This window comes from Rhagoletis pomonella, unplaced genomic scaffold, assembly GCF_013731165.1.
Source record: "Rhagoletis pomonella isolate Grant_MI unplaced genomic scaffold, Rhpom_1.0 Rhpom_scaffold_00004, whole genome shotgun sequence".
NCBI lineage: Eukaryota > Metazoa > Arthropoda > Insecta > Diptera > Tephritidae > Rhagoletis > Rhagoletis pomonella.
In genome coordinates, this window is record NW_023458558.1 from 53,438,241 (window position 1) to 53,463,924 (window position 25,684).

The 25,684-nt window shown below is 32.7% G+C and overlaps 2 protein-coding genes across 5 annotated transcripts in view; one reads left to right on the plus strand and one right to left on the minus strand.

Annotated features, from left to right (window-relative positions):
- Nucleotides 1-25,684, plus strand: part of LOC118737777 (protein toll) — a 141,590-nt gene that overhangs the window by 61,294 nt on the left and 54,612 nt on the right. The window contains exon 2 of one of the 3 annotated variants that reach the window (XM_036468530.1): nucleotides 1,550-2,093. The exons of the other annotated variants lie outside the window; for them this stretch is intronic. The gene's annotated coding sequence lies outside the window, so the exon portion shown is untranslated. The remainder of the gene's footprint in view (nucleotides 1-1,549; nucleotides 2,094-25,684) is intronic. 3 annotated transcript variants of the gene reach the window in all.
- The window catches only part of LOC118737779 (cation-independent mannose-6-phosphate receptor), a 196,249-nt gene continuing 191,228 nt past the window's right edge, over nucleotides 20,664-25,684 (minus strand). For both annotated transcript variants that reach the window (XM_036468533.1, XM_036468532.1), the window contains 3 exons: nucleotides 22,465-22,702; nucleotides 22,145-22,275; nucleotides 20,664-20,844 (listed from right to left, as the gene is read on the minus strand). In XM_036468533.1, the coding sequence (XP_036324426.1) occupies nucleotides 20,764-20,844; nucleotides 22,145-22,275; nucleotides 22,465-22,702 (450 nt within the window). In that variant the 3' untranslated portion in view covers nucleotides 20,664-20,763. The remainder of the gene's footprint in view (nucleotides 20,845-22,144; nucleotides 22,276-22,464; nucleotides 22,703-25,684) is intronic.

The window sequence follows — 25,684 nt, forward strand, 5'->3', positions numbered from 1 at the left end:
TCTTTGCTTCCTGCCCACCGTGTATAGTATAGTCATTCAAGACAACGCAAACAAAGTAAAGAAGAAATGAAGAAGTGTTTTGATGAATTGCTGCTCTAATAAGTGGTGTTGTATTAAATATAATTTCTAGATCTCACTGCTGTTTATTTTTTGTAGAAATTCAACTGAAGTGATAAGAAAGCACTGACAATCAAGAAATTTCTTTTCACCACGCAATGCAAAAGTCGGTTTTTCTACGCTTGCGTTTTTTGTTCATTACAAATAAGCTGTTTTGATGACGTGAAAATTTGCTGCTCATTGTTAATTATGTGTTTCTATACAGCAAATCATTTAGGTATGGTATACATATGTATGGGTGCAAGTACAGATATAATACATAACTAAGTGAAGAATGGCTAAATGTATATTTAGCGAGTTTGCCCTGGGTTTTATAGAATTTACTAATGTTTCATGCAGCAATACTGGATGAAATAAAATTGGATCGCCTCAAGGGAATTATGTATATGCATCTACACTGATGGCCTCTACTCGTCTATGGAACGATTGCAGTGTCTTCCAAGCAGAGACCTACCTAATATAAAGACAGGCTACACTTTTACTTAGTAGTAGGATTCCAGAATGTAAAGCCATTATTTATATTTGTCGATAGTCAAGCAGCACTGAAGGAATATGATCTAAAATAGTGAAATTCGGCGGTAAAACTCGACTATCGATTTTAAAGAAAGTGTTGAAATTGCTCAACCTTTTAATCCTCTAAGCAACTTTGAGAGTAGAAGATATGAGTGGAGCAAGAGCTCCCTGTTTCCAATCTAACCGGGCAGTGATCCGTGCTGTGAGGAGGTCTTGCAAAATACTAGAGTGTCCAAAGGCTGAGTCAGTTAAACAACCAGGACAGCCTTATTCTGACCGCAGCCTTTCCTACAGTGAGTTTGAAATGCATCAGTGATTAAAATGAGCTCGGCCCGCCCGGCCCGTTCGGCTTGTTTCATTTCGTTAAAAAAAATAATAATAATTTGTATTATACTTATAAAAATAAACATATTTAATTTTGTTTTTAAAATACTTTTGGTATATCAATATACATACATACATATGAGGCGTTCTTCATCAACTGGAGCCACCTCTCTCTCCAAAAACCGGTTAAGGGAAAAAGTCTGTTATAGTCTTGAAAGTTCGTTTAAAAATATTTACTTTTAAATAATGTATGACGGTTTTTATGGCGGACAAGGTTTTGAAGTTTGATTGCGGTCACTATGACAATACATTTTCTATATTCAAAATGGCGGATCCAATATGGCAAATTCAAAAAGTGTATGGGGAGATTCATATTTCGTATTCATATTCGAATTTTGCGAATTTAATAAACCTTTAAAAAATTTTCCGGCATATTGCATTAAAAAAAAACGCCAGTAAACATTTTTATTCAAAAACATGTTTCTTACTATGAAAAAATTCGAATGAATTGCTATTACGAAATATGTACGTACATACATACATATACATACATGTTTGATAAATCGACTAAGACTCGCTTTCTTTTTCTTTTCAGGTTCGTACTAAAGCATCACAAATAACACCTGCGATCTTTTATACAAAAAAAAACATGCATTCATATCCACGTCAGCACAAGGTAAACCACTTCTCACCGCTGCTAATGAAGTAGTCACAAACTTTTGATTTATCGATTTCCTTAATATAAAATTGAAATCAACAACATCAACCCGCGCTTCCCGAAGACTGCCTCTTAACTATTAAGCTCTACCAGCTAAGGTAAAGTTTTATAATATTCTTCGATGCTTGCGTCCTTTGCAAATCCGTGTAATTGAAAGTGAAGCCACGTAGACCTGATGAAAAATCAATTGGCAATAAACACAGGAAATAGGAAATAAAGAATTAAGTTCAGCAACTCGTTACAAAAAAAAAATAAAAAGTAAATTAAAAAGAATAATAAAACAAGAAAAACAGAGTAGCGAGATAAAGTAAGAAAGTCAACAAGCTCAAGATTAAACTGCCAAGATTTAAGATAAATAAAACAAAGTAAACAAAAAATAAAAATAAAGTGGAAGCTCTAGACTGGATTGTAAAGTGCATAAGTAAGTGAACGCGAACGTATGTACATATACATATATACGGTGAGCGTCAAAAATAGCGTTGTCCCGATATTTTTTCTCACTAAAAAAATTAGCGTTATACTTCACTGAACAGCAAAAACCACAAGAATCGATTTTTTTAATTCCTTATGGAACTCGGGGGAAATGTTATATATTTTCATCGAAATTTTCGTTTCGGTTTCTCAGAATTTTTTTTATGTAATTATCTAAAAACTTCAGTTTATTTTTGAGAATTTTTTTCATAGCAAAATATTGTATGGACTGTACTGGAAAAAATGTAAGGGATTAAAAACTGCTTACTCAAAATTTATCTACGAAATCGAAATGAAAAATTTAAATTTTCGAAGAAATTTTCCTGCATTTTCCCGAGCTATGAATGAGATTAAAAAGTTGATTCTCGTGGTTTTTGGTGTTGTATAATTTTTGTATATGTTTATAAAAAATAAGAAAAATTTAGTATGGAAAATATACATAAATGAAATGTTCAAAACGTCAGGGTATACTTATTTTTGACGCACACTGTATGCAAACATATACACAATTGTATATATGTATTTGTATATAAATAAAAACTACCCAAAGCATTCCTGTTTGTGCACACATATGTAGATGGATATTTTGGTATGCAACATGGCGAATGCAGAACAAGTCTGAGTCTCACATTCACGCAGAATACATAACAATACCCTATAGGAAAAAATTTTAAGTTTAAGTCATCGATTTTTAATTTTTCATACATTGGGTACACAAACATATACAGATATGTACGTGCGCACCTAAAATTATTTTTATATTAATATTTCATTTATTTTATCAATTTAATTGAATACCAATTTTCAAACAGGTGGCAACCTTCTTCAAAAACATTTTGGGCAGTTAACTTTCCTTAGCCTGGATTCGAAATGTCCCGAAATAGTAACTAAGTGCTTGGCTAGACTCTGGGCATTCCTGTTAACTCGATGTAAAGCTTTTTTCCGATATTATTCTGATATTACTCAAATCGGTCTAGCTCGCGTAAATCTTAATATTTTTCCAAAATAGTTTATCGGAAATCTTAAAATATGATATCTAGATATTATAATTTGGTGGAAAATCCGCCACTTTTTTCCTGATTAGGCACCCTAATGTACATACATATTTTGCCCGTCGGCTCCTTATGTACCATGCACACAATACTCATTCACGCGCGCAAACACAAACACGCAGGCTAGTTAAGTCAAGTCAGGAAGCGCAAACAACTAAAGTACTAGCTGTTACAAAAGTTAACGGCAAACTTGCGCCTGCATAATAATTAGAAAATCCAACAAAATGATCAGAGGAAGAATAACTTAGGAAAGCAAAGAAATGTTATACCAAATATAAGAAAACTACAACCAATTCACAGTGTATATGTATAGGAACTACGTGCATACACACCATATACATATTTATATTGGTATGCATGTCGAACGAACTTTGACTGGCGCAGTCAAGTGTAATGAAAAGTTTGAATCAATATTTGTGCAAGAAATTCAATTTCAACGAATTAAAAATCGTATTGGCTCGCGACTTCGTAAGCGCGCAGAAAAATAAACTTTGAAAATTAGTGAGATTTGAGATTTGAAAAGTTTAGCCAAGTACATACTACTATAGGTATATACACTCAGGGCTAAAAGTATTTGCCCAGAGAATTTTTCGCACCATATGCAACAACTTTTATTTAAGTATGGTTAATACTACAGCGAAAAGCATTAAAATGCTATTTCTGTAGTTTGTGCCAAACTCAACGAAATTCAATAAAATTCTACTCAAATGTTCAGCTTTTTAATCACATTATTTTGAGAGTACAGGTTTATAGCGCATTGAATTATAGTACAAAAAATGCTAGTTTGAAGTTTCTAAAACATCCCGTGGATCTTTGAAATTTTTTATTTTTTGAAGCTGTTTTGCATTTTTTCTATACAAAGTAACTGTCTCAAGCTCAATAAAATTTTTGAATATAGTTGATATTAGGCCACAAAAAAAATAATTAACTTAAGGACGAGCACACCTAAAATCTAAACATTCTAAAAATAGAATTATTGTACAGTTTCTTAAATTTTTGTGTGAAAGAAAATGCTTGTAAAAATTTCCAAAAATCAAACTTCTAGTTTATTATGCTAAAATTGTATGGACTGAAAACTGCAAACTCCCAGAAATCTAAACAAAATGTTGAAATTGTATACGAAAATTTTTTGAATTTTCCTGAGTTTTTCACAAAGTTTAGAAATCATATTTTTGTGTCGTTTAGAGTATGAATTATATTTTTATAAAAAACTATGCGGAAAAACATATCAATTGTTGCATATGTTGTGAAAAATTTTCTCGGCAAATACTTTTGGCCGTAAGTGTACATAAGACTATTCAACTCCGCTAGGTTTACTGATTGACCAGGCTGATCAAAAGCTAATTCTTTGCGAAATATTTTAAGCGAAAGTTGTTAAAAGTTAAAACTTTGTAAATGTAAGTCAAGAAAGCAACAAAGTGCTTAAGTACGTGTATACGTTTGCTGAAAGACGGTCATAACACAAAAACTTATAAATTCACGGTAAAAGGGCTTGGATCAGCCTTAATCCGTTAGCGGTATTTCGTTAGAGTTAGAAAAGGTCAAAAAATTACGCTTGCGGGTGTTTAAACTTAGATTTCGCAAAAATAAAAAAAAACATAAAGAATTTGTAGTAATTCTGTTCCCATCCAGAATTTTATATGTATAAGTAGATATCGAAAACCCTACATAAGGGGAAGAACGTCCAGAAAAAATATAGTGCTCGGGATTCTCGGGACTATTTCGTGGTTTGAGGTCAGGTGAGCTGAGCTGAGGTGAGATCAGATGAGTGTAACGTAAGTTGTTAATTGCTTTAGTTTTTCCTCAGTCACAAAGTATTTAGTCTATATGAATTTAGACTGAAGAAGAAGAAGAGAAATTCCTTAATACCTGAATAATTTAAATATATCAGAGTATTCAGCGTCCGCTAAATACTTTCAACTTTTTACTTTGGTGTTTAGCAACTCCCAAATACCTTAGTAAATAGATACCTTCAATTAATAAGAATTTGGTACCCAAAATGTTACTTTAAAAAAACATACATTTCGTCGTTTAAAGTACAAAACCGCGTATCAACGAAGTGTAAAAGCGCCTATGTGAGGTTGTATAAATTAATTTCTAGATAGTAAAAACACTCATATTTCAAAATGGTTCTCTTTTTTATAAAGCAACCAGATTTCTGGATAATATATTTCAGGACGAATGGATAGGGATTGAGCCAAAAGCTTCTGTGAGCAAATGCAATTTTTGGCAGCAAATGTCAGTTACGCGGTTTTGCAAAATGACGATACGCGGTTTTGTACTTTAAACGACGTTATGCTTTTTATACGGTTGTTGTTTCTTCTTTGCTTTGCTTTGCTTTGAAGCATGTGATTTTCTTATTTTCTTATTTGCTCAGCGCAATACATTATGTAAATATGTATCTTAAAGAAATCACTCAGTTTTCCAATTAATCGGCTTGCATTAAAATAAGCTTCAGTCAAGTGTATCCGTAGGCAATCTGCAGTTGACAAAAGTATGTAAATTCGTAATATACATATGTATGTATGTATAGCTATGTGTACGAAACACATTTCAAGTACATTTCAGCGCTGGCACTCGTTGCGGATTTATCACTGATTTAAAAGAAAAACAATAAATAAATCTAGCAAAATGTAATCCCCGGTAGTGAAGCAACATTAATTTCGCTATACACACATACATAAAAATATACAAGCATATTTGCATACATAAAAAGATTTACTTGTGTTTATCTACATACATATATGTGTGCGTGAACGTGTGTACTTATGTATGCGTGTTAAATAATATAAAAAGCAGCAAGTTGAAATGCATTCCATTGCATGTATTTGCATTGATGAGCATATGGACGTAAGAGGGCTGCATGAATTCATTCAAACTTCTAGCCAAACAGAGTACAGAAGATTTGAATACAAAACACTCAGCATTTGGAATTTTGTAAGTTGTGAATATACATTTTGTTTTAAATTTTCTTCCTTCAAATCAAAGAATACGAATGAACGACTGAAAAACATTCAATTCATTCAAACTCATTTCGGTCAAAGTATTTTTCTACAAACATATTTTTGTGCGCAATACACACATACATATTTGTGTTTGTACATATTGTACATTAGACTTCATCACCAAAATAAGTTGCGGTTTTTCCACCGAGATTACAAAATCTATTATATTTTCAGGTGTCCACCAAAATATTTCAACAAAATATTAAGATTTACGTGATCTGGACCTATTTGATAATACCTCAAAAAATGGAGCTTTTTATGAATAACAATAGTTTTTTAAAGAACTTTTTGAAACAAATCGCCTTAGATAAAAATTACGCTTAAGCTTAAAACATCTGCGTAAAAATATTTAAAAATACTTTCAACGGAATCGTAATAATGAGATTTTTGAAGCTGTTTTTTAGGTTTTTTCAAAGATTGGTATAAGAAAAACTTTAAAAATATTTGTATGCAAATTTTTTAAGCTTAAACCGTTTAGTCATTTGAAGAGATTTTTTTTTTCAAAAAAATCTTTAAGAAACTATTTTTGTACATAAAAAACTGCATTTTTGGAGGTATTTTTAAATTGGTCCAGCTCACGTAAATCTTAATATTTTTCCAAAATTTTTTGGGGGACGTCTTAAAATATAATAGATTTTATAATTCCAACCGTTTTTTTTTTTTTTTGTATAGGAAGTGATCCAGTCTAATATACATTAAAAAAATATTTTCGAATATTCATACAAAAAATTTTAATTTATTTCAATTCAATTTAATTTAACTTTGAAAATTATAATGTCGACACATATGTATATCAGAACAAGTATTCACTCAAATTGAAAAAAAATTTAAGCCAAAATCATTGATTCGTTTTGTTAATGAAAAAATGCACAAGCCGTTTTGAATGAATTCATGCAGCGCTCTGGTACATACATATGTATGTATGTATGTATGTATATATATGTGGTAGGTGGTTTTTATTTATTTGTATTTATAAATAAATGCATGTGTAAATATGCAAATTGCAAATGTTTGTTGGGAGTATTTGCATTGACGGAATTGAAAAATTCGCAGAACAATCAAACGTTTGCCAAAAGCAACATGACACTGGAGTGGATTGTATTGTGGCGCCTTGATGTATGCAAAGAAATCACACACAAACTATGTAAATATGTATGAATTCTTAACCAGAAGCAGTTGCCTAAGCAGATTCCGGAATGTAAATACTCGTACATATGTGCACATGTACATATTTATGTACTCGTAGCTTTGTGGCCTTATATTTAGATAAAAAAAAAGCACAAACTTTGCCAAAATGCTATGTATCTGGACACTAATATAGTGTGTACACTAGGGTGTCCCAAAAGTTTTCTTTCGCGAAATTCGATGCGATTTTTTCCCCATTTGACCTAAATAACATATGAATACCTTTGCAAAGTTTTATATCTATAGGAGGACGATATCCCGTGCCGAATTGAAGTTAAAGTTTTGGTTACGAAATTACAAGGAATGAATATGTAAACTCGCATGAAATATTTGCCTTGTGTATCGCACACATAAAAGTGTAGTTCAATCGCTGTACATCTAAGTTTTAGCTTTTCATTGTCTTATCCATTGTTAATGATACACACATTAAGTGACACTTTGACCAGTGTTGGTTATTTTTCTTTTATTTATTTAATAGTTATAATTTTTTTTTATTAAAATCTATCACATTTCATAACCAGCACGACTTAAATCCACATTTTAAACTTCCTACAAAAATTATAAAAATACACTGAATAATTTTAAACTTTTTATTAAAATTTTTTAGAAAAGCTTAGCTTTATAGCCCATTAAATTTTAGTAGGTTAAAGTTCAAGTTTTTAAACCGCTAGAAAGACGCTTTGATTTTTAAGGATATGTTTTGCTAATGGTGCTAATATTTTCCTCCATATAAAAAAAAAATTGTCGACCTTTATATGGGAGAAAATGCTCAGCCACAAAAAATTATTAAAAATCAACGCGATTTTCTAGCGACTTTAAATTTGCACGCACTTTGAGCTTTTTAAATTAAATGGGCTATAAAATTGCATACCTTCAATTTCTCATACAAATTTGTATAAAAAGTTTAAAATGCTTAGGTGTGATTGTTAAAGTTTGTTTAATTTATATAAATGGACCAAGCTTTGCCCGGAGTGCATGTACTTTTTTAAAGTTTTCAAGATTTGAATGGCTTTAAAAAAAATATTTTTGAAAAAAAAAAATGGATTTCGATATCTATTAAGTAAATTTCTCATTCTAAAATTCAAGTGGCAACTATATTCCGAAATGCGCTGGAATGAATGATACATATCTTGAGCGTATATCGATGGCTGAGTGGAAGATCGACCTATCTCGGCAGACAGTTCGAAAACACCCTATCTCAGAAAATTTTTCAACAACTCTCTATATCTGAAAACTTTTCAAAAACGCCCTTCTTCAGAGTTTGATTGAAAAATTCCCAATCTCAGAATTTGGTTGAAGAACGCACTATCTCAGCTGCCGATGCAAAAACGCCCAATGTCAGCTTATTTTCAATGTATTTTCGTTTTAGATGGGGCATTTTTGAACCGAATTCTGAGATAGGGCGTTATTCAACCAAATTCTGAGATAAGGAGTTTTTCAATAAAATTCTGATGTAGGGCGTTCTTGAAAAGTATTCTGAGAAAGCTCGATCTTCCACTCAGCCATCGATATGTACTGTCTATACATAAAAACAAAAATTTTGATTGAAATTAACAAAATACAAATTTGTATTGCATAGAAGCGTAGCAACCCTGATAGAAAATATTTCCTGACCAAAGTTCTCAACAATACCTTTCATTTGATGTTCATATTGCAATGTTTAAGATAAATTGTGTAGAATCGAAAATAAGTGGCAACTTGAAACTATTATCCTAAGAGATAAGATTTTGTATATAGGAAATGCATTGTTTAAGGTACCCATAAATAGTAATATTTTACCTTTTTTAAACAAAGAATTAAATAAATATGCGATTCGAAATAGGTGGCAGCCCTATTAAAAATATTTTTGAATTAGAGATCTTTAAAATGCCTTCCATTTTTATCTTACGGTGTAATATATTGTATACGTTGTTTATAAGGATAGTCGACTTCCATTCAGGCAATCTTTAAAACCACCAACTTTGGTTAATACCCCCTAAGTATAGGCTAAGGGCTTCGCCGCAGTAAATCAACTCAATACCGGCGAAATTTTTCTGAGCCACGAGAAGGAGTTTAAGTGATCCCCTACGCTGAATATTTTTCGATATTGCTACAGCATGGCATTGACTACGTCTACCTATCTGGTCTTTTTTGCTACTGTTATTAAAGTACAGACCCTCAACAACAAAGAAACATTGTTGGTAACATACACGGCCACTGGCGACTGGTTCTTGATTATTTTGTGTCAGTTTTCTCCCTAAAGTTCTGGTAGAATGCAGTGTATGAAACTGCAGATCTGTCAAAATACACCGATGAGATGCCTCATGTCTCATGTCGCCTGAGAATAATAGCTACATAGGCCTCACTGCTACCAGTCATGGAATATATGTATGTATGAAAATATGTTAGAGCGGGTAAAATTTGTTCGACTATGCGCGTATAGCACAGAAGGATTATACGTGTAATTCTAAGAAAATTTGCCGAAGAAACCTTGGGTCTAAAATAAATTTGGAATTTGCAAACAAATAAAAAATTTCAGTTTTTTTGGAGGTAAATCATAAGCAAAATTATTTGCATATATATAAAGAGCGTTGCTTAATAATATCCTTTTATGTTAATTTTTTTAAAAACCCTTTGAACACCGCTGCCAATTTAAAAGCACACATGAATGCTTGAAAATGAATAACGGACATTAATTTTTGGTAATTAGCGAAACAAACATATATTATTGGACATTTTCTTTATTTTTGGCCCTTATAAACCGATACATTTTTTTTGTACTAGGAAAACTAAATAAATATATGCACATTTAAAAAATAGGATATAAGTTATTGGATATAAATTTTTGATTATTCAAAAAGTGAACATTAAAATTTGATGAGAGCAGGTATACGTAATATTTTTTTTTTTTGTAATTGGAAAACTAAACATAAATTTGTAGACATTTAAAAAATGGGACAAAAAGTATTGGATATACATTTTTGATTATTCGAAAACTGAACATTAAGACTTTATGGGAGCAGGTGGATGTAATAATTTTTTTTATTAATTGAAAAACTAAATTTTAATTTGTAGACATAAAAAATTTTAGGACATAATGTGTGGGACATAATTTTTTGATTATTCAAAAACTGAAAATAAAAATTTCATGGGAGCAGGTGGATTTAATATTTTTTTTTTTAGTTGAACAACTAATTAATATAAATAAATTTTGATCAGTTTTGCATGTCTCTATGTTTATTTCCTAGTCAAAGATTTTTGTCCATTTTTTTAATGGTCAAAAATTATACCTGTTTTTAAATTACCAATAAATTTTGACCAGTATTTGGACGACTCAAAAATGTATACCCACTTTATAATTACTAAAAATGTATGTCCAGTTATTATATAGCATGTAATTTATGTCTCGTTTTTAAATAACTAAAAATGTACAACCAGTTTTTAAATGATAAAAAATTTAAGTATTTGCCGTTTCCAAACGCAAATGCAAAAAAAGAATACTTTCCCTAATTGGGCAAGCCACGCCTCACAATAATGAACTTTGAAATGCAAGATATTATTTATTTTTCCTTTTTATTCAATTCAAATCAACTTGCAAATTTCATTACAAGCTACTAAATTTAATTGAATAAAATTTAAGTCAGCAACCAAATAAGTTTTACGGCAAAAATTTCATAATAGCCAGTGGGCACCACTGGGACCATTTAAACATTGCAAAGCAGTATACGCTGCAGTTTTACTGTCCTGTTTCAATTGTTTTTACGGTTATATACACAACTGTACTTCTTGTAGCAATTTCTTAGTTAGTTTTGCATACCAAAATATGCAAAATACTACATTGGAAAAGTTATATTGAATTCTTGTGGCTATAAAACCACTTTTCAACGCCAACAAAGCCTTAGCCAAACAAACCGAACTTTTGCAACCACACAAAAGAAAATATGCATTTTTGCACAAACCAATATATTATGTATGTATATGTATTGTAGTATACTGTATTGTGTTGTGGTAGCCAATATACATACATATGTATGTATGTACTATATACAATACTAGAACTTAGTCATGCTCCTGCATCATCAAACAAAGTGTACATACCTACATACATACATATGTATATTATCTACGAATGCACTGTGAAGCCCTTTATTATTCAAGTGTCAAAATTAGAGAGTCTAAGCCAGTATTGCAAAGCTCATGAAAAACTTTAACAAACTAAAGAAACCGCAAGGCAACAAAACGAGCAAAATACTTGTAACCAAATAGAGGAGCATGTATGTATGTACATTAGGGTAGTCCAATAGAGCATTTGTTTGTTAAAAAAAAAATAATATTTAAAACCGCTTCGAAGCCCACGAACTTTTAAATTTATTTTATTTATATGGTGAAAAACACCTTGAAAATCAATACTTTTTTTAATACTAACTACCATTTATAGGTCCCCAAAAAACCCAAAAAAATTCGATGGGAGGACCCATAAAAAACCGTTAGTAAAAAAATGGTGAAATAAACAGTAAGATTTTACTATCGGAGGTCTCCGGAAGAGAAACAGATTTCTTCGATTGAAAAAATATTGATTTTCAAGAGTTTCATACGATTTCTATAAAACAGTGGGTTTTCCCATATAAAATGTAATAATATAATAGATTGGCACTTGGGACGACCGCTGTTAAGAAAAAACCTTTTTTCTATATTTTTTGCGATGTTGCTTTGACCAGGGTTTGAACCCAGGCGTTGCGGAGTGGAAGCGCGCACTGCTTACCACTACACCACAGCGGCCGCTACAAATACATATAAAATGTGTGAGCATTAAAATTCCGACTTTACTTTTTTACTTACCGCCCTAATGTGCATGCCTTTGTTGTGCCATAAAAAGAGCAAAACGTAGTGGTAGCTGCCGAAGCCATCTCGGAGGTGTAGAACTTCCTAAGAAAACTACCATTTTTTGTAGTGAAAGAAGTGTTTTTTTATGTTAATAGCTGTGGGTGTTATATTGCTTGCAATAATTGCATGGGAACGTAAAATGTGAGACATTACTAATCATGGCTAGAAGGTATGAAAAACTTAAAACGTAGCAAAGTATATAGAGAAAAAAATTCACAGAAAATATTAACAACAGCTAAGAAACTAGGAAAACAGTAACACTGAGAAATTTACCGACACGTGTTCGATGGCTTGAGGGGGCAGCAAAGCGGTTTCGGAGTTTCTGAACATAGAAAAATAATACTCAACTCTGTAGGAAATTTTTTTATTAACATACTAGTTTATGCTCGTATACACTGAGGCAAAAAAATATTAAAACCAAATAGAAACGTAATTGATCTTACTATAAACGTCAACGAAAGTATTGAATATTTGTAAATATTCAATTCAATTACGCGCATATTAAAATGACCGCGTTCGTGCTGAAAAAGTATCTGTGAAGTGAATAATCAAGACAAAAACTAAAAAAAAAAAATTAATTTGCATGTTGCCTGTAGTGGAATTCGAACCCGACCATCTCCGGATGTCAAGAATTTATGGCAAGCATCTTTGCATATAAATTTGCTTTCAAATGTTGAACATCCATCAACACCATAGCCCACGATTTGTACGGATAAACATGTATGTACTATGTATAAATGTGTGTGTTGTCACCGCTCTCCGAGCGGCTCTCTGCATGCTTGGGGTGCGTACCCTGCAGCAATCAAGACTCACCCTAGGTTAGCCCTCATAAATCCCCTGCCAATGGTTTCAACTGCCATTTTTAGCATTGGAGTGTCATTGGAAAAGGACCGGTCCAATCAACACTGACCGTAAGATAGTCCTGGACTAGTCCAATTTTGCAGATTTTTTTCGTTGGAGTAAGATTACGTTCTGCACTTCGCAGATGCTTTTTCATAATTCGGAAACACAAAAAAAATGTATCATTTTATAACCATGTTGCCTCTGACGGCATTCGATCCCGGACCCTACTGAAAGCTAACAAATAGTGGCAAGCATCTCTGCGCACTGATCTACAGCCACGCATGTAAATTTGTGTTCTAATGTTCAGACCAAGCGATTGGGACATTTACAGGGCTGTGTTCTTTATCTTTTTTTATTGGATTACAAGACACCCTGTCACTGCCAAACTTTACTTTTCGTCTATCTCTAGGCCGCACAGTGTATCATTTCCATATTCTAGAGAAGATTAATTCCATTATTTTGTGTCGCCAAATTAGAAAACAACGTCAAGAATGTTTTTAGAAATGCCTGATAAATACGAAACAATGACAACTAAACAATTTTAATCAAAGTGTATGGCGTGACGGGGTTTGATTTGGAAAATTACCGAGCACAATAATATTTAAACTTTTATATTTGAAACCGAATCTCAATGTTTATTTTGTCGGTGCTATGTGATTTATGCAACAATTACTAAAATACCATTTTGGTCTTATTTGCTTGGGTATGTTCTTTTTAATGAATATACATTTTTGGGATTTTAGTAAACTAGGACTGAGTATTCCATGTTAAAGTAAAACGATGTTAACTTAAATTTATTTTTAGCAATTTATTAATTTCATTAGACCCGAAAACTCGTTATCCGCCACTATTCGATAAAGTTTGTATCTCAGTTTATTTGCCACTCCTCTTAGACTTTAAACAACATAATTTTAGCTGCTGGAAAGTGCAGGTTTTGATGAAATTTTCTTTTTTTTGGCCTACTGGGAATTTCATTTTCTTCGAGTAATTCATTTGCATTTTATCTCGACCGAGACAAATTCTTATATTTTCGTTTTGAAAAGAGAAAGCCTGATTCATTACCTTTCCAATGGTATCCCATTTTTGTAAATAGAGTAAGAAATATTGAACTTATAACGGAATTTTGTTGACCCAACTTGACTTTTTTATCGATATTTTCCACGCCCATAATTAAAAAAAAATATATATTTATTTTTAAGTCCATTTCTGTCAGTTTATAATATCTTGTTATAGGGAAATTCTAAATATCAATTTTGGGCTTTTTATCCTTTGTAGTTAGTTAAAAATTTCAGTTTTTGCATTTTTAAAAATTGCAGTTATATAATAGGGTGGCATGACAGTAACTATAAATTACCAATTTTTTGTAAAAAGCTTCGCCTATCTTATGACGTACCTTGGGCAAAATTTCATTAATATATCTTCAATAGATTTCGAACTACAGAATTAAAAGCAGCTAGATGGGTCAAATCTTACACTGTGGGCCGGTTCCTTGGGGACCGGTCGAAGGCTGACATTTTCGATGCATGAAATGTGAAAAAATTAAATGAAAAAATGCGTGAGATGAAATGTCCAATTCTGACCAGTCTAATTTTAACCAGTGAAGTACTACTCCTTAACGGAAAAGTGGCCGCCTTATTGCCGCAGGGTATGTACACTTACATATACATACTCAGATGTGAACAGTCAAATACTTGCGTTATAAATTTCGTATGAAAATATTATTTTTAAATACGAACATTTTTAAACGATAACACTGTGAGACAAATGGTAGCGGTCAGTGATCGGGAACCTGTCACCTTTGGTGGTCTTTTTTTTGACATAACTCGAGAACCACTAGTCCGCTTTTGCTCAAACAAATTTAAAAAAATTAAAAATTACAATTCCTTTAATCTGTTCATATAACGTTTTTCTATATAATCAACAGTTTTAAAAAAATTTAATATTTTAGGCAAAAAATATTTTTTTTTTCATACATTTATTTTTACCGGCAAAACTGTTGATTATATAGAAAAACGTTATATGAACAGATTAAAGGAATTGTAATTCTAAATTTTTTTAAATTTGCTTGAGCAAAATCGGACTAGTGGTTCTCGAGTTATGTCAAAAAAAGTCCACCAAAGGTGATAATTTCCCCTATATGATAGTTATATATATATCTCGATTCCTAGACGTGACCCAGCACGCCGGGACACGTATAACTTCTTTTTGACCGATATAACATTTCCCGTTGGTTTCATCCCATCCCGATTTTGACTGTCGCATAGTGTAATCAAATATAAAGTATTCATTTTTACTATGCATTATTTCCCTCAGTGTACGTGAAAAATTGGTTTAATAACTGTAGCACTAATGTGTATTTGGAACATGTTTAAATAGCTAAATCTAAAGCTAAAACATATTTTGGTACATTTTTACATTCTGGTACAGTTTTTGGTACGCAAAAAAACAGGTAAGTGGCAACCCTGGGTTTTCTTGGTACTGATATGATTGCCTGTTTGTAGTATGCATGTATGTATGTGCTTCTTGAGTGTAAATAAAAACGCTCTCGTAATCACATACATGAGGTTGTAATTTAGTGCTGCTAATGAATTTAATTCCATACCAACCGATCCTTGACAAGCTGCGTTCCACTAGTCGGTTGAAATGAGAGGCGATAGTCGATGGGTTAAAAGCAGTGAATATCGAGGTAGCTGCAGCTATTTTTGTGTGAAACCACGCAATCATGCGTTTCGAGAAGGAATGTTGCCAAAGAATTGCGAAGTGCTGGCGTAAGGAGTGAAAACACAATGAACAAAGGCTACGTATGTAAAAAAAAACATACATCTTCGTTTGTATTGAAGATGGAAAAGTGCTTCGTTTCTGTATGGGTTCCATTGGAAAAGGAAATCCTTTGCTTGCAATGGTGTGCTGAAGATGTATGCGAATTCCTTTTATTTGCTCTTCTTCTTTGCGTTGTATTGAAGAGATGTGCCATATAAATAAATGCTGTAACGTTTATATAAGTATACATATGTACACAAATGTATATGGGGGTCATCCAAAAAAGTAAAGTCGAAATTTTAATGCTCGCACCTCCAAGAATTATTCTGTATCGTAAAAAATATACCCTTTTTTCCTTTTAAAAATTAAAAAATATTTAAGGTCGCTCAAAGTACTCAAAGTTTTCCATGTTTTTTATATGGAAAAAAAATCAAATATTCGTAGAAATTGTATAGAATTCTTCTCTTCTAGATGCCTTTAATAATAATACAAATTTATTCTGTTCATTTTCCAATATTAATTTTTTATTGGTCCCCTAAAAACCCCAAGAAATGCAATTGGATAACCCATAAAAAATTGCCACTATTAAAAAAAAAAAATAAAACGTGTAAATATTTTTTGATTTAGAACAATCCTAGCGAGTGGGAGCATTAAAATTCGGGCAAGAATTCTTCACATACATTTTTGGACCACACTAACGGGCAGACATACATACATCGTATGTACATAAGTAGCCACAAGTGTGCGTACAAAAATAAAATTAAGTCACGTTACATCGTCTTAATTGCAGCTCAACGCAAATTGTTCGGAAACGTAAGCTTAATTACTCACATAGCCACATATCTGTAGTTGTACAGTCAAACTTCTCTGTAACGAACTTCTGAATAACGAAGCTCTTTTTCTGTGAATCAACTACAAAAATGTGAGAGCTGAATCCTTTTCATACTTTTTACAACGAATTTTTCCGAATACATCAGTACGTAGTTATTTACCAATAAATGTATACTGTATTTAAGGGAATTCATACATTTTTAAAATGATAATTATGTATGTATGTATGTATGTATATTCTAACGTATCGCTTCTTTCAATGTGTTCGACATTTTAGTCGAGGAGGATCACTTCAAATAAAATTGTTAAAAAACGCAATTTTTTCTTATATGAATAACGAATTCTCTATATAACGAAGTAATTTTTCAGGTTTTTTGGCATTCGTTAAAGAGAAGTTGGACTGTAGTAGTCATAGAATCTCTGCTATTTTTAGTGTGCTTGAGTATGTTAATACGTTTACCTATCACTGAGAAAAAGGATTAGTTTCGACAACTAAAGATATTTAGTTTCCGAATTTTGACAATATTTGGGAACTGTTACCAAGGATTGGGAACTATTACCATGGGTTGGTAATTATAACTAAATATATTAAAGCTTCTAATATTCATCAAAGTTGTAACAAATCGTAAATTTAGTTGAAGGGTTTGGTTAATACTAATAACTATTTCTTTGAAGCATATTTCTACAAATTCCATTGAACTTGAACGTGTGGTTCATAAAAGGATGTTATTAAGCTCTGCTAATGCAGATAAGCTTTCTTTCAACACATGGTTTAGTCATTGTTACCAAATCTTGGTTGAGGCAACCACGATTTGGTTTGAGAGTGGAACATATTCATGCTTGTGAGCCACCCCTAAAGAATGCTGAGCGCTCTCTGAGCACATATGTGTTTCACATACGAAGAGCTGAGCAACGCACACAGTCCCACTTATTGAATCGTTTGAATGGGCTAGTATGCCGACCATTGCATTGTGCGTGGAAATCATTGTTCCGCTACCGCCGTTCGTATATGGGTGAAACACGCATGTGGTCCCAGAGCTATGGTATGTCGATCGCTGCGCTAGGTAGAGAAAGAAAATAGTGTGCTATGACATGCACAGAATTGTTTGTCTCAGTTTTTCTATCACCGCGAGTTGTTTCGGTGCGCGCATAGTTATTTAAAAATATAACGTTTGATACCAACCGAGGTTTTTCAGTGGATATATATGTAATTCATGTGAATTATAATTTGAAAGTGTCTATTTAGCCAAGGAAAAAGCAAAGCAGTATACTTCCAGCAGACATTGACCTGGGTTTTCGCACGACTGTTCCTGTATCATCGTTGTTTTTTAGGAAATTCTTACCACCATATACATATGTATTATTTACTTTAGTAACTAACTTATGTAAATATGTACGTATTTTTTATGCTTAATATGTATATGCAAATAAAAGAAGAAAGTAAACACAACAAACATCGAGTAAATTTTTATTTGTGTCAAACTGAAACTTTTTTTCCAATAATAAACGGTTAGCTGATTCAAGTCTACAGCAAGGTCACAAAATTAATTGAAAACTTGTATCAACCAAAGCATTGTTTATATTTGCTCAACAATGACTTTATTCAACTAACAATATTGTCCAATCAATGAAGTCGTTTTGTAATTATTAACAAATATACATTTGTCCCAACTAGAAGTCTTAAGTAAATTGCAGACTTTCGTGAACTATATATTTATTTCGCCATATCCAACTATGCCACTTGATCACTATAACCAAATCTTGGTTATTATAACTAAACCTTTTTCTGGGTGTAAAGACTCACAAAGCAGCTACTCAACAAATGATCATTACTCACTGCATCTCCACTACATACAAGTCTCACCGATGCATACATTACGAGATTAAATTTCTGTGGTTGTTTTCGTTTACTTAAACAAATTTTAACAAAACCGCACTCAACTTTTCTGCTCCTCATACTCTCTTAGGTACATTTCCATCTCACCACATTCCGAACTTTTATAACCGAAAAATCCTTTTAATTAATTTGTTAGATTTCACGTACCTGATGCGGTACCAATGCCAAAGAAAATGCTACTCATTTTACACCAGTAAGTTACATGCATACACACATAACATACATACACGCATGCCATATCGATGGCTGAGTGGAAGATCGACCTATCTCTCGGCAGCCATTTCGAAAACGCCCTAAGTCAAAAATTTTTTTAACAATGCCCTATTTTAGAATTTGATTGAAGAACGCCCTATTTTAGAATTTGATCTAATCGCATCTAATTTTTTTTTTTGTCACCCAAAGGACGGAATAAAAGTTGCACAACGGCAAAAGTTTTTAGAAGTGACTTACGTTTTACTTTGATTTATTTAACTCTAAAGTCGTCGTACGAATTTCACGTCCGACATTATGGAAACACACATATGTTGTTTAAGCTTAAAGCAGCTTTGGCCAATTACGCCAGTTGGTTTTTGTTTTTAACCGACTTCCAAAAAAGGAGGAGGTTATCAGTTCGTCGGAATATTTTTTAATTTTTTTTTTTATGTATGTTACCGCATAACTTTGGACCACGTCAACCGATTTCGATAATTCTTTTTGCATCGGGAAGGTAGTGTCTCAGAGGTGGTCCCATAATCTGGTAATAATCTGGTTAAGATCCGATCAGTGGATCATGATATATATATATATATATATATATATTTTTTTTTTTTATGAGAGTTGAAATCGGTTTTTTTTTGCTAAAAATTACTTGTTTTTTCTATTTTCAACCAAAATAGTAAGAGCATTTTTCGAACGTGTGCTTCATTATTAAATCTAAAAATAATTAAAAATATATATATGTATGATTTAATTATGTCGATATCCATTTATTCAAAATGATTATACATCGCTTTTTATATATATTTAATTAAGCTTAATTTTTAAAGACAAACCTATTTGAATTAGAGGAAAAATTAAGTACATTTATAGATACTGTGAATGAATACAAATAAATAGGATTAAATAAGTATGTAGTGAGTAAGTACATATATTATTCATTGGTTTTTTAAGCATACAACGCACAACACATTATGAGTTACATATGTACATACACATGTGTGCGTTACAATCACAATTAAAGCTGCATATCCGTTAGCTGTCTTTTCATTACGCTTATTGCGAATGCTAAAATACATACTACATTCATATAGTTCACATTGGAGAAAATAGGCCATTCATTTTTTGCCAACCTTGATGGCTTAAAAAACATTAATTACATTTACGATTGTAAGGAATTTTAAAAACATATACATAGTTCACACTTGCTGGTGTTTCTTGTTTGTTTGTATCTCTTTAAGCTACATTCATACATTCGTTTATTGCGCACTTGTACAGTTTGCAGATATTTATAAGTATTTCATTGGTTTTGTTGCATTCTAGAATGTTCACAACATAAAGTTCAAAAAAAATGCTTAAAAATGTTTCCTTGCTTTATAATATACTCCTTTTTAATACAATAGTATTGTTGCCGCCGATGTTTGCTGCTTGCATTTACAGCCGGTTTCATCAGCAATTTAAATGGAAAATAATTTTTTTATTTTCTGCCAATTTCCATATAAAATTCATAAAATTAAAATCATTTTTCATTTAAATTGCTTTTGTAAAATTGGCTGTTAGTGTTTCATTTATTTTTTATTTATTATTTTTTTTAATAAATTTTTTTGTTTTGGTTATTTTTATTATCTTTCTTTTGATTTTTTTTTATTTTTTCTTATTTTATTAATTAATTTTTTCTTTTCATTTTATGTTTTGGTCTTTCGCTCATTCTTTGCCTTTTTCGTCTTTCATCTTTGGTGTTTTTTTACATTTCTTAGTTTTTTTCAGTGAGGTTTGAGTGGCTAAGAAAAAGCTCGCTTAAATTTTTTAGCTCATAAAATTTTCAGTACAATATTTTAGTTAAGCTATGAAAATATTTCGTATGTATATGTATTAAATACGTAGTTGTCTTTTTTTTCAATTTTAATTTTGTCTTCAATACACGTTTTTGTGGTAAATTTGTTGAAATCCTTGTTTTTTGTAGTTGTTGCAGGGTTTTCAGCCACTGTCTTAAAGCAGCATATCATCGTCGCTTTCCGTAAATTCTCCATTCGGCTCAAGCAATAGATTAGCCTCTTCGTTGGACTGTACCTGCAGAGGAATAGTGATATGTCAACAATTATTTCGTTTAAAAAAACTACTCTAGAAATCATAATAAAAGAAAAATAAAAAGTAAAATTTTACAAAAATGTAAGCAAACTTGTATATCTAAAATGTTTAATACAGCAAAGCTATCGTCACAGCAGTGGCATGTTCTTCAATTTAGTTCTACATCGAGTAGATTTTAAACAAGTTAAAAGGAACACGAAAGCAGTAAACAATCGCGGCAAGTAGTCGGGGTTCTGTAAATTAACCGCAAGTGATATGTGATTATTTCTGGGCAGCATAAGATCCCGGTTTCTTAACGTCTCACTACGTGTTAGGGTATATAGCATTTTGTATGGATGTGCACAGGGTAAAAGTTTTCTCTGCCCATTGCTAATATACTGATAGGAATTTGTTGGGCATTTCCCTAGTGTGTGTCTGTGTGTGTATTGTACTTGTCTACTTTGCGCGTTCCTTAAGCCCACAGTTGCATGTATGTAGCACCACCCGTTTGAAGAGTTAACATGCACCTCCGATTTTTGGATCTGCCAGGCCTTAAGCCATGCTGTGGTGATCCTCCCACAATGATAATCCTGTTTTCAGCTTACCTGTTTAGTCTCAGTTTCATAGAAAATTTTGACTTAAGTTAAAGTTAAAATTTCAAAATTTTTCATCTATAGATCATTGCAAAAGAATTATTTTTTTATTATTTTTTTTCGATCGAGAATAGAATAAATTTCGATTATAATTTTTTCGGTCAAATTCAATCGCTTTTTGTGATTTTTTTCGATCAAAAATAACCGTTAATTGTTTTTTTTTTGTTAATTTCCGGTCATTTTTAGCCGTTATAAAGTAATACAGATTCCAAATTTTGTTTTGTGAACCTTTCAAATATTATATGATCTAAAAAATTAAATCTGAAAATAACGGTTATAATATGATAAATATCAAAAATAACGATCAAAATTTTATCGAAGAAATAAAAAAAAGTTAAAAAACAACGATTATTCTTGCTCAAAAAAATAAAAATTATAAAATGACGTTTAAATTTCATCAGAAAAATATATATACCATTTTAAGGGTTAAATTATCATTTTTATTATAAAGGTCATAACATATCAATATAAAACAAACAACTTTGAACAAATTTGAATTAAAATTGTTAAATAAAATATTTTGAATTCGAAATAGAGAACTAAAATCAAAACTTAGTATTGACATCAAAATCAAAAATAAATAAAATCAATAAAATTTTAACTTTAACTTAACCTTCAGTCCTTTAACGCATAAGTGCATATAAACTTACCCTCGAATAACGCACCGCCGTGGTGCTGCGTCTAAATAAACGTCTCACGCTATTCCGGCGTTCCGGCGAAAAAGCAAACACTCCCAGGCAAGCGACAAAGCAAGTCAACGATAATATGGCCGCCAATATAGCTGCACACGCAGGCACGCACACATACATATACATATAGAAAGATACAAAGATAGATACATAGATTGTGAAGAAATTGGAAAATTGCAAAATGTAAAATTTACTGTGGTAAAATAGATTAAAAAACGTATATAGTACGAGTACGAGTAGGAGCAATAGAAAATAACCTCATCGCAACAAAGTTAATTTACCTCCAATGGAGCCAGTTTGCTCGGCAGGATGTGCGCCGCCTGCTGGTGTGGCGCTTGTTGTGCTGATCGTTGAGGACGTTGTCGTTGAAGCTATCGTTGTAGTTGTTGTTGTTGTTATTGTTATAGTATTGCTGCCATTATTGCTATCTGCTGGCACTGGTGGCGGCACTACTAGTCCAAGGAATTCGCAGATCTCCGGCGTACGCTGCACCAAAACCAAGTTGCATTCCTTAGGAGACTGTAAAAACACGAAGTAAAGAAGAAAAAGGAAAGATATAAGTGGATGTGTAGTAAGAAAGCCTGGAAAATGCAAAGAAAAAAATATCAAATTTTATTTGCGTTAAAAGTAGAGCAGAAAGTAGTTTGCCAGTTAACAAAGTAGTTGGCTACTTTAATCATTGCAGCAGCTAGTCACTGCATATAAGGGTGGTCCGTAATCATTTTTTTTAATCATATGTTATATTAACAGGGGCAGACCGTTTCCCGGTGGAAAACTTTACAGAAAGTCGGTATGTATCATATCGCCGCGGAACGAAATTAATCGCTTTACGCTTGAAGAACTTCGAAAATAATATAAACTTATTTCCTTCAAAAGTCATTGTTGTGGAGCCCAAACAGTGCTTTTCTTGAAAAACAAAAATTGTCCGAAATGAGGCGAAAGGTAAGTGAGACTGGCTTCCTAGTGGAAAACACGCACGGTCGCCACTAACGAGAATGTGGCTCCCGTAGCCAAGAGTGTGCGTGCCGAGATCCAATTGGCCCCGGCAATTGAAGTTACACGACCGTCCCCCTTCCGTTATCGCTTCTCGATTTGGGCCCTAGAGCAGCTCTAAGTGGTCAACGATTTTGCTCGAAACATTTTTTTTTTGTCAAAGTGCATTTTCATCTCGGCGACTATGTTAAAAAACAAAACTGCTCCTTCTGGAGATCGGAAAACCCGCACGTGATCGTCGAGAAGCCAATGCATCCTCAAAGAGTGATAGCTTGGCGCGGATTTCGAGCGTTGCCGCCATTGACCCATTTTTTCTTTGAAAATGCCGCTGGAACGCATTTTTTTTTTAACCACTCTAAGGACCACTCGCACTCGTATTACATACAAACAAACATAAATGTGTACATTGTCCTTGCTAGGCGTTTTTTGTTGCCATCAAAAATTACACAGTATGTATTTTAGTAGAAATATGCGCTTACAATTTGCTTAAGTGAACATTAACGTTCGAGCTCCGCTCCGCCCCGAACGCACCGCACCACCTCCCTCCACACGCAGCAGTATTCTAGCAGCCAGTAATGTGACAACCGGCGAGGCAGTCAACACCGAAGCTGTAGCAGCACTAACTTAAATAAAAACCCATTTTCAAATTGCTGCGTATAAATGTAAATGCCTGTCAACTGGCTAGGGATGTAATTGCTGTTGTTGTAGCATTGTAGCGACACTAGCGACATACTTGTACTTGTACTTGTACTTACATACTTTCCACCGACTGCATTCACACTGAATGTCATCTGCCATCGGGCAGGCTGCAACGCATTATGTGGGCTTTTTTTTGCACTGCAACTTTCAAGGAAGCATGCAAGAAGAAGCTGATAGCACAGGTACTTCGGCGAAGACACACAAAAACGGAAGCATTCAGGAAATAAGCAGGCAAACAGACAATTTTCCACCTTGTAAAAAGCTAATGCGACAGCGTAGATAGTAAAATGTGGCAATGTTTAAGAAGAAAAAATGCAGAGCAGAGCAAAGTTTCAGCGCGCACAGCGTGGCAGATGGGGGAGTTGCAGCCCATAGTAGTAGCAGTCTTAAAAACCTAGAGATGGAATGAATGAATATGGGAGTGGCGAGGCGCAGAGTGGGGCAAGTCAGAGGTCTCACTTTACATCCGATTTAAAATGTTTTTTGTTTTTTAATAAAATTCCGTATAAATCAGTGAGAGCTGATTTTTTAAAAAGAATTTCAAACTTTTTTATACCCGAGCGCACTTGTGCACAAGGGTATTATAACTTTGTTCACATAACGGTTGTTTGTAACAGGCAAAACGAATCGAGATAGATATAGACAAATGTATACATAAATGATCAGAATGAAAAGAGAAATCGATTAAGCGGTGACTGTCTGTCCGTCCGTCCGTCCGTCCGTCTGTGCACACGATAACTCGAGTAAAAATTGAGATATCTTAACGAAACTTCGTACATGCACTTCTATTGGGCGTGGGACGGATGGTATTGAAAATGGGCGAAATCGGACAATAACCACGCCTACCTCCCATATAACGGTAATTTTCAGAAATACGAAAACTGCGATATTTTAGTAACTACTGAAGATAATTCACTCAAAATTGACATTTAGAATAACTTTTAGACGAGAAATAAGAATATTAAAAATTTTTGAAAAATGGGCGTAGCCACGCCCACTTATAGTTACATGTGTATATTTTGGAAACCGTTGCACCAATTTCTTCCAAACTTGGCACAGTTGTTGACCTTGGTACAGCATACCAAATGGCCGAAAAGTTTTAAAATCGGACAATAACCACGCCCACATCCCATATAACGGTAATTTCGAGAAATACGAAATCCTCGATAAATCAGTAAATAATAAAGCTAATTTATTCAAAATTGACGGTTGCAACAATTCTTTATCAGGAAATACGCTTATGATAAAATTTTGGAAAATGGGCGTGACACCGCCCAATTATGATCACATTTATGTATATCGGTAACAGTTCTAGCAATTTGTACCAAACTCGGTATGATTATTGTGCTTGCCACATAAAAGCAAACCGTTGAAAATTATTGAAATCGGACTAAAATTACGGCCGCTTTTCATATAACGGTAAATTTCAGAAATGCTTGAAATTTCAATATTTCGAAATTTAAGGATGCTAGTTTACTTAATATTTATACACCCGCTTATCATGTAGCGGTAGCTTTCGGAACGGTGGAAAACATATATTTAATACTTGTGCCGGGTATTTAATGTTCGGCTCCGCCCGAACTTAGACTTTCTTACTTGTTTTATTTAACAATAAAACTGAAAATTAGTTTATTTTTTTTGTTTTTTTTTTTTATAATTTTCTGAAATATGCAGCAGTTATTTTTTTTTTTTTAATTTTGTTACAAACAATTTATGGGCCATAATTATTCCCATTACTTAAAAATTTGTTAAAAACTAAATTTTTGCTAAAAAGCCATTTTGAACATTAATCGAAAATATGAAAACATT